The sequence below is a fragment of the Canis lupus genome, chromosome 26 (genome assembly GCF_048164855.1).
Source record: "Canis lupus baileyi chromosome 26, mCanLup2.hap1, whole genome shotgun sequence".
NCBI classification, from domain to species: domain Eukaryota; kingdom Metazoa; phylum Chordata; class Mammalia; order Carnivora; family Canidae; genus Canis; species Canis lupus.
This window is the reverse complement of record NC_132863.1, coordinates 5,549,126-5,562,380: the sequence shown is the minus strand read 5'-3', so window position 1 is coordinate 5,562,380 and position 13,255 is coordinate 5,549,126. Positions and strand designations below refer to the sequence as shown.

Sequence of the window (13,255 nt, the reverse complement as noted above, 5' to 3'; positions counted from 1 at the left end):
GGAGCACCCAGGTGACTCCGTCAGTTAAGCTTTTGGCTCATGTCATGATTTCAGGGTCTTGGGACCAAGCCCCACCCCGGGCTCCCTGCTCAGCAGGGAGTCTGCTTCTCCCTCTCCCCCAGCTCACATGTGCTCTCTCTCTCTCTCAAATAAATAAATAAAATATTTTAAAAAACAAAAACAAATGGGCCTATTTCTGTAGCCAGACAGTGATTATATACATTTTAATTCAGGGAATTCCTCTTGAGTTTTGACTTTAACAAAATGAATGTGGAAGCCTGGTTTTACCCAGATTTGTTTATTCCTCTTTGTATTCATGTTGAGAAACCAAATTTGGTGTCATATCCTTTTTCTTAGGGCAGTACCGAAACCTAAGTTCTTCCTCTTTTTCTTTTAGAAAAAGCTGCTCCCACCCTCTTTATTTTTTCCCCTGGGTAGAGGAAATTCACACAGCCAGGGTTTAAAAAAAAAGGTGGTCTTCTCTGTGCTCCTATTGAAGTGGCTGAAGCTCCCTAGGCTCTGGGCACGCCTCTTTCACTGCCTGACGTCACACTATTTTTGTCTTTGAATAGCTCATTGACACAATCGTCTCGGAGATCGGAGAACTGAAACAGGAGATGGTGCAGACAGATGTCAGCCTGGAAAATGGACTGGAAGCCAGCAAATCCCACAGGTGACAGAGACGATCAGGTGCCGGGCGTCAGATGGGGGCTAAGTGGACCCTAGCAGCTACGAAGACTGTGATCTCAGTGGTTCCTTAGAAGTTTGGGACCTGGGAGCGTGGTGTCCTCTCCCAATGAAGCACTCTGTAGGAGGTGGGAGTGGCCTAGGAACCAGTTGTCTGTTTATTTTAATCACTTTGAAGGCACTTGAACTTTACACCCTCTCAATGCCTCCGGACACCAGAACCCGGAAACCTAAAGTTCTATCTGTTGTATCCACCTACTCACAGTGATGGAAACAATAACGCAGCAGGATCCTCCGCGTGCAAAATAGAATTCAGTGTAGCCCGTGTCAGTCTCCAGAAGGTTTAAAGGGGAGCCCTAAAGAGGATGGACTCATTTTGCGTTCTCAGGTCAGAAAAATCCCTGGCGCTTACCATAGCCATTAGCCTAAAATGTGACCTAGTGTGTTGGAGGTTGGATGTGGTTGTAAATAACTAAGAAAGGGGGGAGGGCAATATGCTATGCTTGTCTAAGCATGACGTGTTATGCTTCGATCACACTTGATCTGAGTAAATTGTAGGCGACTGGCCTTTATCAGGAGAATGGGAGTGCAGAGGTCAGGGTGGGGGTGGTAGGTTGGAGGAGGTCACTCCAACCTCATCTTAGCTCTTGAATGCTGCAATTCTTCGCTAGCAAAAGGCAACAGAATATAATCACTAGAAAGTGACACAGACCCCTGGTGCTTTGGAGGCCAGATGCATTATTAGCTTTCCCCTCTTTCCCAGGAAATGGGTCGAGGCAGCGTTGTGCCCTGTGAGGGTGAGATTCACGGAGTGGCTTTTGCTTGCAAGTCATGAGACATGCAGGAATCCAGCAATGGCAGGCGAACCAGGTGCCGCTGGTTGCCCAGGCAAGTTTCAAACCAGCCCAACTTGTTCCTTGCCTTAGACTGCCAGCGGGAGCAGGCAATTGCCAGGAGGCACTTTGCAGCTAGAAGGTGGTGCTTTAACTCTCCTGTGTCCCTGGAAGAACCCTATTCCTCCTTCGCTGTGGAAATGTGGCAGGCCCTCCATTTCCTTCCCTTCTCTACAAAATGACGGGGTAGACCAGATGGTCCCCCGCTCCTTGCAGCAACATCCTGGCATTCTCTGATTTCCCTGGACCTTGATGACTAATTTTTTTTCTCCACAAACTAAACAAATGCACAGTGATTTTTGTTTAAAGACTCTCCACCTCGCATTCAAAATAATGCCAGACTCCCTGGAAGTGGAATTTTAGCCAGGGGATTTCCCTTTCCCCTTTGCATTCTTGAGCTAAAATTACACTGGGAGTCGGGGTTGGTGACAAGGGACAAAGAACAAAGCTTTAGTGGCTTGATTTCTCCTGCAGCCAGGGAGCACAACACTGCAAGGTAGTCCCCAAGCTCTGCAGATGACAGACACCAGTGGCAAGGCCCAGTGATGTTAGGTTTGCTGGAAGACGTGATGGTATGTCAGGTCCATCACATCACGATCTTGATGTCTGACTGCAGTAGATGGGAGAGTTGGGCTGCCATCTCGTCTTTACCATCTCTTTTTCTTTTCAAATTTAAGAATGACTGTAAGCATCCCATAATAGCTATGTTTTTCAGATTAATGTCACTTATTCTTGAATGCTATGTTGGTTAACAATGAATTTGTGAAATTTCAGACACATTTTACTTGTTTTTTTTTAGTGGGAAAGAAAGAGAAAAGACAAGATTGTCTTTATTGAACAATGCGTACGGTGTTTACCACATGTCAGCCACTGTTCTAAGTGCGTCACAGCTGGCATCTCATTGAGTCTCCTAACTAAAGATAGGAGATAAAGCTAAAGATGAGATAAAGCTTCAGTATGGCCCTCATTCTGCTGATGCAGGAGCTGTATGATTAATGAGGCTGTGGCTTCTGTGCTAGGGTCTCTCACTGATTTTGTCAAAACAGGGAGTCGTGACTTTGCTGCTAATTTGTCTCTTTTGCCTGATGATGTCAGGGTGTCCAGAGATCAGAGAGGTAGGGTAAAGGGGACCTTCCATTGTTTCCAAAATAAAAGTAGAGCAGAACTCTGGCCACAAGGAAACAGCAGGTCAGCCTAGCACAGAGCAGCCCAAAGGGGAAGAGTGAGAGAGCAGAGTCATATCAAGTGAAACCCCTGTGGAGAGAAAAAGCGTTCCACCACCTACCTCCTGGACCTTGGCTGGGTACGTTCTGGTGGCTGCACAGATGCACTGATATCACCTTCCTTTGGGGCTTCCTCAATGAGTGGGAGCTGTAGTAATAGCCTCACCTACCCCAGCCGCAGTCACCGCAAAGTATCTGTGGTCTCTTCATTTGTTGAACACTGGGTTAAGTGCCACACTGGTGCCCTACGTCAGGAGTGTTATCCCTCTACCTTCATTGGCTTTTGGTTGCTCCTTTGTGGTTAATATTGAGATAATCTTTAACATTTTCGTGTGTCATGGACCCCCTTCTCCGAATAATATTTTAAATGCATAAAGTAAAATATGCAGGATGACACAGGGAAAACAATTCTGCAGTAGAATGATAGAATTCTCCAAATGCATGATTTCACAGCATAGGTACTTCTTTATTAACTCATTAAATAACAAAGCCTAGGGACTACTGTCATCTATCTGAAAGCAAAGACGGCCAGAAACAGTACTTCCTCACCAACAATGAAATGTTTGGGGTTTCTGTTGGTGACAGCATCAACAACTACAGGAACTCCTGGGATTTGTTGTCTGCATTCAAAATGGGAGGAAGTTAGCTTCAGAACGTGATTAGTGAAAGTAAAGATGTCGCTTTTCTATCCAAAGGTCAGTTCTTACCTCCTGACCTATCAGCGTCATCCCACACAGTTGATCTACCTCCCCTTCCAGGGACACTTGATTGGCTTGGCTTTGGGACACCATACTCCCTGGTTTCCTCTCTCCTCGCTCGCTGTTGCTGGTGGTCTCCAGCTGGTTCCTTCTCATCTCCCTCCCTTCCTAACCCCATAACACCCAGAGCTCAAGCCGCTTCTCCCCAGCCCCGCTTCTCTCTCCCTCTAACCTTGAACGAGATGCTTAAAAGTCTCTGCGCCTCAGTGAGCACATCGGTGAAATGAGGATGATGATAATAGAGGCTGACTTAAGGGTGGCAAGAAAGATTGAGTTTTTTTTTTAAGATTTCATTTATTTATTCATGAGAGACAGAGAGAGAGAGAGAGAGAGAGAGGCAGAAACACAGGCAGAGGGAGAAGCAGGCTCTATGCAGGAAGCCGGACGTCGGACTCAATCCCGGGTCTCCAGGATCAGGCCCTAGGCTGAAGGCGGCACTAAACCCCTGAGCCACCAGGGCTGCCCAGATTGAGTTAATAGCTGTAAAGGACTTTGCACAATGCTGACAGTGGACAAATACAGCATGCTGTTGACTAAAAAGAGATCTGTAAAGTAATTTCTTAGTTAATCCCATCCAGTCTTGTGGCTTTTATACCCTGTGTATATTGACAATTCCCAATTTATATCCCTGGGTTAGTCCTCTTTTGAATCCAGGTGTTTGCAGCCAGCTATCCATTCAGTGCAGCCTTTGGCATCTCAAGCTTACAAAGACCAAGACTAAGCCCTTGGTTTCCTTTCACAAACTTGCTTTCTCCCTGGTCTTCCCCATCCCAGTGACCATGCCTGCAGGTGCTTGGGCCTCACAGCCATTGCTCTTGCCTCTCAGTCTCTCATATCCATGCTCCATCTCTTAACTCCACACCTTGGCAGTTCTACCTATAAGATCCCCCAGCAGCACCACTACAGGAGATGCCTGCCCAGTGCCTCTGCTTTCATCCATCCTGCCTTCCCTGGGCTGTTATTTAAGCAGCACAGAGAAGGATCTGACTTTCTTCACCTAAATCCAAGTCATGTCACTTCTGTTCAAAGCCCTTTGGTACTTTTTATTTAAAACCAAAGTCATCTGGGATGCCTGGGTGGCTTCAGTTGGGACAGGCACAGGTTGAGTATCTGCCTTCAGCTTGGTTCATGATCCCAGGGTCCTGGGATCAAGTCCCACATCGGGCTCCCCGTGGGGAGCCTGCTTCTCCCTCTGTCTGTGTCTTTGCCTCTCTCTGTGTCTCTCATGAATAAACAAATAAAATTTTTTTAAAAATCACTATGGCTTTTGAGATGCTCCAGGGTCTGACTCCCCACCTCCCCCCTTGCCCTCTTTTCTCACAACCTCTCCCCTCTCTGTCCCTCTCTCCAGCCCCACTGGCTCCTTGGCCAGAAGGATCCTACCCCCTGGCCTTTGCACTTATTGTTCCCTCTGCCTGGAATGCCCTTCCTCCAGAAAGTATTCACCTTTGGACCATCATTTCTTCTGTTACTTTAGCTGACTTCATTTTTCTTCAAAGAACTTGTGCAGATTTGACATATATGTTCACTTGCTTAAATTGTGCGTTTTTTGCCTCCAGCACTTGGAGGGAAGCTCATTGAGAGCAGGGGTTTGGTCTCTGTTCAATGCTGTTTTTTCAGTGCCTTAGAATAGTGTCTGGCATGTAGCATACACTCAATACATATAAATATTTGAATGGACAAATGAAAGATGCCAGCCCTTTGGAGATTCTAAAGGTATTAAAGCATCAGAAGCCTCCTGAAAAGAAAAAAAAGAAGAAGAAGAAGAAGAAGAAGAAGAAGAAGAAGAAGAAGAAGAAGAAGAAGAAGAAGAAGAAGAAGAAGAAGAAGAAGAAGAAGAAGCCTCCTGCAGAAACATAAACAAGACATTACCCTGTAAAGCAGATAGGGGACCCCAGCTGGTGCATAAAAAAATAGAAATTTGAAAATGTGCAATGGGCCTTAAGTTTGCTCCCTAGCAAAGAAGAGGGACCAGGGCATCTTCCCGCCCTGTGCCAGTGATGCTTTCTCTGTCACTTCTGGGTTATGAACTGTTGTAAATATCTGCCAATAGAGGAGCATCTGATCAGATCTTCTCTATACCCTCTGCTAGTGTTTTACCAAAAAGAAGCTAGGAAGCCAGAAGAGAGAGCGAGGATTTCTTGTTGCTGCTCTCTCTAAAGGCTATTGATTTCCTCCTTCTCTCTGCTTCATTTCCCCCTCAAGACTAGAGTGTGAGGGGGAAAAAGCTTTTTGCTTTCCTCTCTCTCCCCCATGATTTTGCAGTTCACTTTTAGTTGGGGCAGGCACAGTAGGCATGATGTAGACGGTCCTCCACCCTCATTGCCATCTGGACCCATCACCTCTAGGCTAAGACAAATCTCTGAAGCTTCCTTCATTGTCAGGTAGAATAGAGGAATCAAACAAAGCAACTTCATAAGATGAGGCTCAGGCTGGTTTTGCAGGATGTTGGGGGCCTGGTTGGATCAAGTCTTCAAAGGCTGAGGTTACCTTTGTTTGCCTCTTCCTCTCCTACCTTCCTCACTCCTACTGCCACCTCACTAGTACACGCCAGCCTGAGTGGGCCCATGGGGATGAGACAGGGTCTTAAAAGTCTACCCCCAGGGGATCCCTGGATGGCCCAGTGGTTTAACACCCACCTTCAGCCCAGGGCGTGATCCTGGAGTCCTGGGATCGAGTCCCACATCAGGCTCCCTGCATGGAGCCTGCTTCTCCCTCGTCCTGTGTCTCTGCCTCACTCTCTCTCTGTGTCTCTCATGAATAAATAAATAAAATATTAAAAAAAAAACCCTAACTCTATCCCCAGCCTCCCCTCCCCTGCCCCGAATCAGATGCATAGAACTCAAAAATTCCTTGGCCAGTGCTGCCCAATACTATAGTATAGCAGTTGGTCACCACCACTGACTTCTTCTGCAAGGGTCTGTGTCCCCCAGGAAGTTCTCAGCTTCCCAACAGCTACACAATGGCATTGCTACCAAACCTGCAAACAGCTCAGATTCCTGGTCCCTAGTACAACCCTTCACTTTTTCCAGCTGACTGGATGTTAGAACAGAAGGTCAGAAAAGGAGATTAGTGGCTTACAGTCTGGGGAAGAGATGCCCAGTGTTCTACTCCAGTAAGTCTCCTGAAGTGCAGCAGAACTTCAGGAGTGTATGTAGCAAACACTCAATAAATATTTGAATGGACAAATGAAAGATGCCAGCCCTTTGGAGATTATAAAGGTATTAAAGTATCAGAAGCCTCTTGAAGAAACAAGACATTACCCTGTAAAGCAGATAGGGGACCTCAGCTGGTGCATAAAAAAATAGAAATTTAAAAATGGGCAATGGCCTTAAGCTTGCTCCCTAGCAAAGAAACTCTGGAGAAACTCATTCTCATTTAGTGCTGCCTTATAAAAAAAGAACTTTCCACCAAACTAAAACATGATTTAGAAAAAGCACACAGATAAGTATACAGCTAGGTGAATTTTCAGTGGTAAACATACCACATAGCAGCACCCCACAGGTGCTGTGCACCCCAAAGGTAACCCTTCTCCTGACTAGTATTGCCATAGATTAGTTTTGCCTGTTTTTGAACTTCGTTTCACTGGAATCATATAGCATGTGTTCTTTTAACTCTGACTTCTTTCGTTTGATGTTTTGTGTAGTATTTCATTGTATGAACCCAACATAATTGGTTTCTCCAGTCTACCATTACTGGATATTATTTCCACATTAGGGCTATTTTGAATAATGCTACTATGTACATTCTTGTACATGTTTTTTGGTGACACCCCTCAATTAAGAATATAGGAGTGCAGTTGTTGAGTTGTACGATGGTTAAACTTTCAGCATCAGTAAATGGTGCCCACGAATTTTCCAGTTATTATAGTCATTCATTCACACTTCCACCATCAGCTATGAGAGCTCCAAATGCTCTGTTCTGCTGGTCTACTCTTGGTATTGGCTGCTTTTTCATTTTAGCTATTTGGAAGGGTGGGTGGATTTAGAGCTTCTGGAAACATGATGGATGAAGACCGGTAACAGTACCTGTATGTTGTGACTCAAGTTCTGATCTCAGTGCTGTGGGAGTCAGGAATGGGAACTCTTTAGTTTTAACAGAGCATTATTTTATAATTCTTGCATGCTTAAGTTCAAGGCTAAAGTAGTGGGGCATGTTCATAGCCATTTCTTTGGATGATATTTATGGAAAGCATGAAGTTATGGAAAGGATTTTTTGGGAGGAGAAGATGAAAAGATAAAACAATCCAGAAATTATGAGAACGGTGTAAGTACATATGTACCTTTTATTGTTTGTATTTCTGCTTATGAATCTTAGATCATAAACTTGTAGCAGAAAAAAAAACACTAATGAAATTCTCCCCATGTCTTAGATTCTTTTGGTTTATGCTGTACTTTGTTCAGTACTTACATGCGGAAATATTCAACATCTCATGAATTAATTTGGCCAAGGCTATTAGCTGCATCATAACTAAGAAATGTATGTGTATAAATCTAGTAGAGCTATAGTTGGAGTTTTAATTCTTCTCTGCAACTCAGAATACATCTGCATCCAATGCAATTTCCCATATTTAAAAAATACATATGTATTTTAAAATATGTCTCAACTACAGTGACTTCAGACATAGAATTTAATGTCACTTCAAATTATTTCTTTCCATCTTTTCCTTTTGAAAGGAAAAGTGATACAAAGATACACTCAGATACAAAGTGATCATTATTCATTAATCTATACCTGCTTTCTTCTGAAGATTTTGGAGAGTATATTCATGTGGTCATCGGGAAGCAAGGTTAAGTCATCAGATTCAAAAATCAATTTGCATTTTGTCTTCTCACAGCATCTGTGTCATGGGTACTGATAACCAGCAAAACAAATATTTCCTCTTTTGCCATATCTGGAAAGCTGCATGCACCACAGGCCATTGGTTTAGAGCTGAGGGCCCATCCTCAAGTCCCACAGCATCTGAGAGTGGGCCAGTCACACCTGTCACAAAGGTTGGTTTTCCTCTTTCCTATGAGCTCCCATGGGAAGCTCACGATAATCACTGGCTACAGAGTGTTGGATATATCTTGCAGTATCTTAGGTCCCTGGAAAAGGGTGTTTGGTATTATCAAAATTTATGGTTTCTTTGGGAAACCAAGGAAACCTGGCTGGCTCAGTCAAAGAGCATGTGACTCCTGATCTTGGAGTCATGAACTAAAGCCCCATGTTGGGTATAGAGATTACTTAAATTTTTCTATCATGCCCATTGAGGATATTCTGCTATGACTATCTTGATTCATCCCCCAACACGCCCCCACGCCCCCGGCAAAACCCTTAAACTGTTTCTTGATTTGAAGCCACTGCTGAGTGTTTGGAATATGGTTTCAAGGAATTCCATGAAGACTGACCAACTCTTTGCTTATACTTTTACCAGTGTAGCTACAATTAAGTTCAACTTCAAGAAAATATGTATTATTTGTTAAAATACAGTGGAACACAGTGGAACAGTGCAGGGAGAAAGTATTGGTTTTTTTTAAGGCTATTTTTATATATTTTTTTATTAAGATTTTATTTACTTATTCATGAGAGACAGAGAGAGAGAGAGAGAGAGAGAGGCAAAGACACACAGGCAGAGGGAGAAGCAGGCTCCATGCAGGTAGCCTGATGTCGGAGAAAGTATTATAAACAAGTATCATATAATGCAATGAGGACATAATAGTGGAGTATACTAGATATCCTGAAAACTTGATGAAGGAAGCAGGTTATTCCAGGTAGGAGATGGTTTTAGGAAAGATGAGTCCCCCCACTTTAACCTTAAATAAAGAATCAGGTAAGCCTCCAGATCAAAAATTCTCCAAACACCTCTTTAGTCTGTTTTGATTGGTGACATCTATTACATTGGGGAAGGTTTTCAAAAAGGACATTCAAGATTTATTTTTTTTGCTGACCAAGTAGAACATGTACGTTGTAGAAAAAGAGTAATGTCTAAAAGAAAAAGATTACCATGAACCCACTCCCAGAGAAAGAACCACTTTTGATCGTTTGCCTATCGTATTTCTTTTCCTTTGCGAGTATCCCTCCAATGTTTTTCTGTGCTCTTAAATGGCAGATCATGCTTGATTTTCACAGATTTAACCAGGAGGTTTCTGATGGTCCTGAAAATGCACAGCATGTCCTAGAAATTGATTCCATTAATGTTGAGGGATAGCGCCTTCCAATTTAGTCGCTAGTTTCCCTGCCCACAGTACCCTTGGGTGCACAATTTTAAGATGGCATACTCTGGAGTTAAATACATTTTACCTTTTACAGACCTTGCCTCACTATTATATTGGTAGTGCATTCTGCCACGAAATATGTGCTTGGTTAGGATGCAGTTGAGATTTAGTCCAACTAACTAGTTAACTAGTATAACCAAAAGCACTTAAACACAAAGAATTGCAAATCCATGAAATGACTGCCTTTCCCTGAAGCCTCGTGCAGGCCACTGCTCAGGGTCAGAGGTCAGCAGGCCAAGACTTAGAGCCTGCCTGGCTCTTTCTCCTGTTTTCAGCTTTAAAGGCAGCCAGGACAACATGTTCTTTGTTTCTATTTCTTAGTTTTACAGGAACCAGTGAAGGTCCCTGCCAGCATTGGCTCCTTATCTGCCCTTTTCATCTATAGCTGGAGACTGAATGACAGGAAGTTCATAAGCCATAAAAGTCACCAGATCTTTCTCCTCTATGAAAATCGCAGTGCCTCCTCCTGCCTGGAGGCAGACATGCATTTCTGTTCCCATTTTCTGCCTTGTTCACTCCTCCTAGTCCTCAGTAAAGAGAGCTGAAAAATCACTGAAGGCCCTGAAAGTTCTTCACACACGTTCTTAGAAATCCTTTTGAGGAAGCTAAGACCTCCTCTCTCGGAAAGCAGAAGCCCATTGAGTGTGGGAATAAAACCTGCAACCCAAAACATATTAGTCTCTTTTCTTTTAGAGTTTTAAGGGACAAAGAAAGGCCTCAAGAGATTAAAATATCAACTTGTATGCTAGAGGAGACCATATGGGTCAGAGAGCTGAACCCCCATTCCATCAGTGTTTCTATCTAGTGTTTTGACCTTGAGTAAGCTAGAGAGTCTCTAATAACCCTGGGACTCAGATAAACAGGCAGTGATCCTTATAGGGATAGCCTCTCCTCCAAGCCTTCCCCCTCACTTTTCCCATCTCCAGTGTTGGGTAAAAGTTTCCTCAGCTCACCTGGCAATTTTTCTATCAAGCAAGAAATTAGCCAGGGCCCCCATGTGTAGCCAGAATGAATTTGAGCCTCCCTTCCTCTCCAGACTTAAATATTTCAGAGTAGGGGTTTAATTCAGCTTCACAAATACTAACAAAATGTTTTCATGATTGAAAGTAGGATATCGCTGGACATCAACTAGTAGGTATTTTTGAAATGGCAGGTTTTCTGGGAATTTTGCATTTGCTCTATGGGTATATATATGTGTGTGTGTGTGTGTGACAAAAATTGAAACTGGTCCTTGTACCAACAATTCTTATCAGATGGATCTCTTTTGTGTGAGCAGTTGTTTTCTCTGTCTCTCCACAGAAGGGGCCTCTTCTACTTGTATATTTTCAGAAACCATTGATGGCAGACCCCTCACTTCTCTCCCCCAAAGATCAGGGAAGCCCTTGATTCATCTCACACCAAGCCTGGCATGTTGGCCACTGCTTGATATCTGGGGTATATTCGCTTTCCTTTGATATGTAGATGAGGATCTACTTCTACTGTAATAGCAAGGTTGTGGTGGACACAGGGTTCCCAATTTCGTCTGGTCCTTAATTCTCAAGATGATTCCTGCATTGGCCTCTTGTTCCTGGAAGCCTGAGCCTTTGGCAGTGCCATGACCCAGGCTGCACCTTTCTTGCCTTTGAGACCCGCTGAAGCAATCTCATGTGAAGAGGCTTTGTTAGGCTGAAGTCTTCACATGGGCAGAATAAGGAAGGAGGGCCTCCATTAGTGAAATATCAAGAGAAAAAACTTCACCCTTTCTTTTGCCACATCTGAAAGTTGAGGATTGCAAGCGCTAGAGTCCAGGTTGGGACTAGACCCTAATGGAGGATGAAGAATGCACCAGCTACAAGGACCCACCCCAGGCCATCTGCAAGAAGGTTGCCTTTCTTTCTTTTTTTGAATTTCTGGAAATTAGGGGATAGTGAAAGAGACATCCTGGAAACTCTGCTGAACAGAATCTTTACTCATAGATCCCAGGACATTCTAGACTCTTAGAGTCCATTCTTTTTAGACTTTGTTTTAGTAACAGATTCCTTTTTCTAATAAGACTTCATCTTTAGAGACAGGGGAAACTGAGTCTGAGTGACATGTACTGACAAGCCAAGGCCTCACAGATAGGAAGAGTCAGCTGAGGCTTTGATCCCAGCTGACTACAAGTGCTGTTTCTACCAAACCATACCAAACCACTGGAGATTAGAAGGCTGAGGGGAGGCCAGCATCAAGCTTAAACCATGCATGCCTTACAAAACCTAACATCTTCATGTTGATTCACATATGCAGGAAATTCACATGTTGATGCATCCTGACTCCAGGTAAGTGAGAACTTTGCCGAGAACTGAATGTTAAAGTCCCCATAGGTGTGCGTGTGGGGTTACCATTCTGGATTTTTCCATACCTCTAAGAAAGGCAGCTTTACTGCCAATACTCTTTACTCGTATCTTCTCTGTGCTCCACCAGCTGGTACATGTCAACCCATTTTGTTGAAATTAAATCTCATTCTCAGTGTTGGGATAAGGCATTCTGTTTGGGGGAACCTTAAGTGAAGCATGTATCACTAATGCTCTGTGTCAGTGGGCATCAGCTAAAACTCAGTATTGACTTTTTTTTTTTTTTCAGTATTGACTTTTATATCCAAAGCCCACCCCTTGCCAGCTGGTGGGAGGTTGGAGGGCCTGTCCATGAAATAAATTCATGAGCCATGAGGAAAGAAAACTTTAGATTTGTTGTTCTGGAAGGATTTGGGCTGCTTCCTTTTCTTGCCCCAGGCCATAAGATGGCCAAAGGCCAGGAGGATCTTGGTAGCTGTGGTGATTTTTGCCACCCATTTCCTGATAAACAGAGAGACAAGAACCTTTTGTCTTTTGAGACTGGGGCTGGGCAGCCAGATTCTATTGTTGGACCTGGCTGAGGGAAGGCCTGGATCAGATGTTATATATGGGGGACCCAGAAAGAAGCTAACGGAGAGACCTAGTGCCCATGATGTTTCTCGTTGCCCACTGAGCTTCTCTTCCTCATTCACAAGGAATAAACCTGTTGTTTGCAGATGAGATCTGAACCAGTCCCCCATCAGGCATACAGCAAGCATATGATCAATGCCTGCCTAGGGGTGAAGCTAGGCTAGTGAGGGAGTTAAGTGTAATGCAGAGTAAAATGGAGTCAGTGGCCCAGAGGTGCATATGTATACACAGTGGGTGAAGGAATTGAATGTGCCAAAAGATGACTTGCAGCTGCAGGAGATAGGGAGGGAACAGGATCTGACCTTGGTTTTGACAAGGAAGCTGGAGCCAGTATCCATTGGGCACTCAGAGTAGCCTGCACTCAGAGAAGAAGGGAGCTGAACAGTGGCAAATAGATACTTTTAGGGGATCATCTTCCCCCTTGAGTCCAAGAGCAAGCCTTGTAAACATTAACATAGGCAAAATATTATTATTTTTTAAATATTATTTTTTAAT

General features: G+C 43.9%; 1 protein-coding gene across 12 annotated transcripts in view; it reads left to right on the top strand.

Moving 5' to 3' along the window:
* The window catches only part of RIN2 (Ras and Rab interactor 2), a 218,543-nt gene that overhangs the window by 152,999 nt on the left and 52,289 nt on the right, over positions 1-13,255 (top strand). For 7 of the 12 annotated variants that reach the window (XM_072799857.1, XM_072799860.1, XM_072799859.1 and 4 more), the window contains one exon: positions 573-673. The exons of 2 other annotated variants lie outside the window; for them this stretch is intronic. In XM_072799857.1, the coding sequence (XP_072655958.1) occupies positions 573-673 (101 nt within the window). Of the gene's footprint in view, positions 1-572; positions 1,076-8,398; positions 8,556-13,255 lie in introns of those variants that run through there. 3 more of the 12 variants (XM_072799864.1, XM_072799855.1, XM_072799863.1) reach the window with 3 other exon arrangements.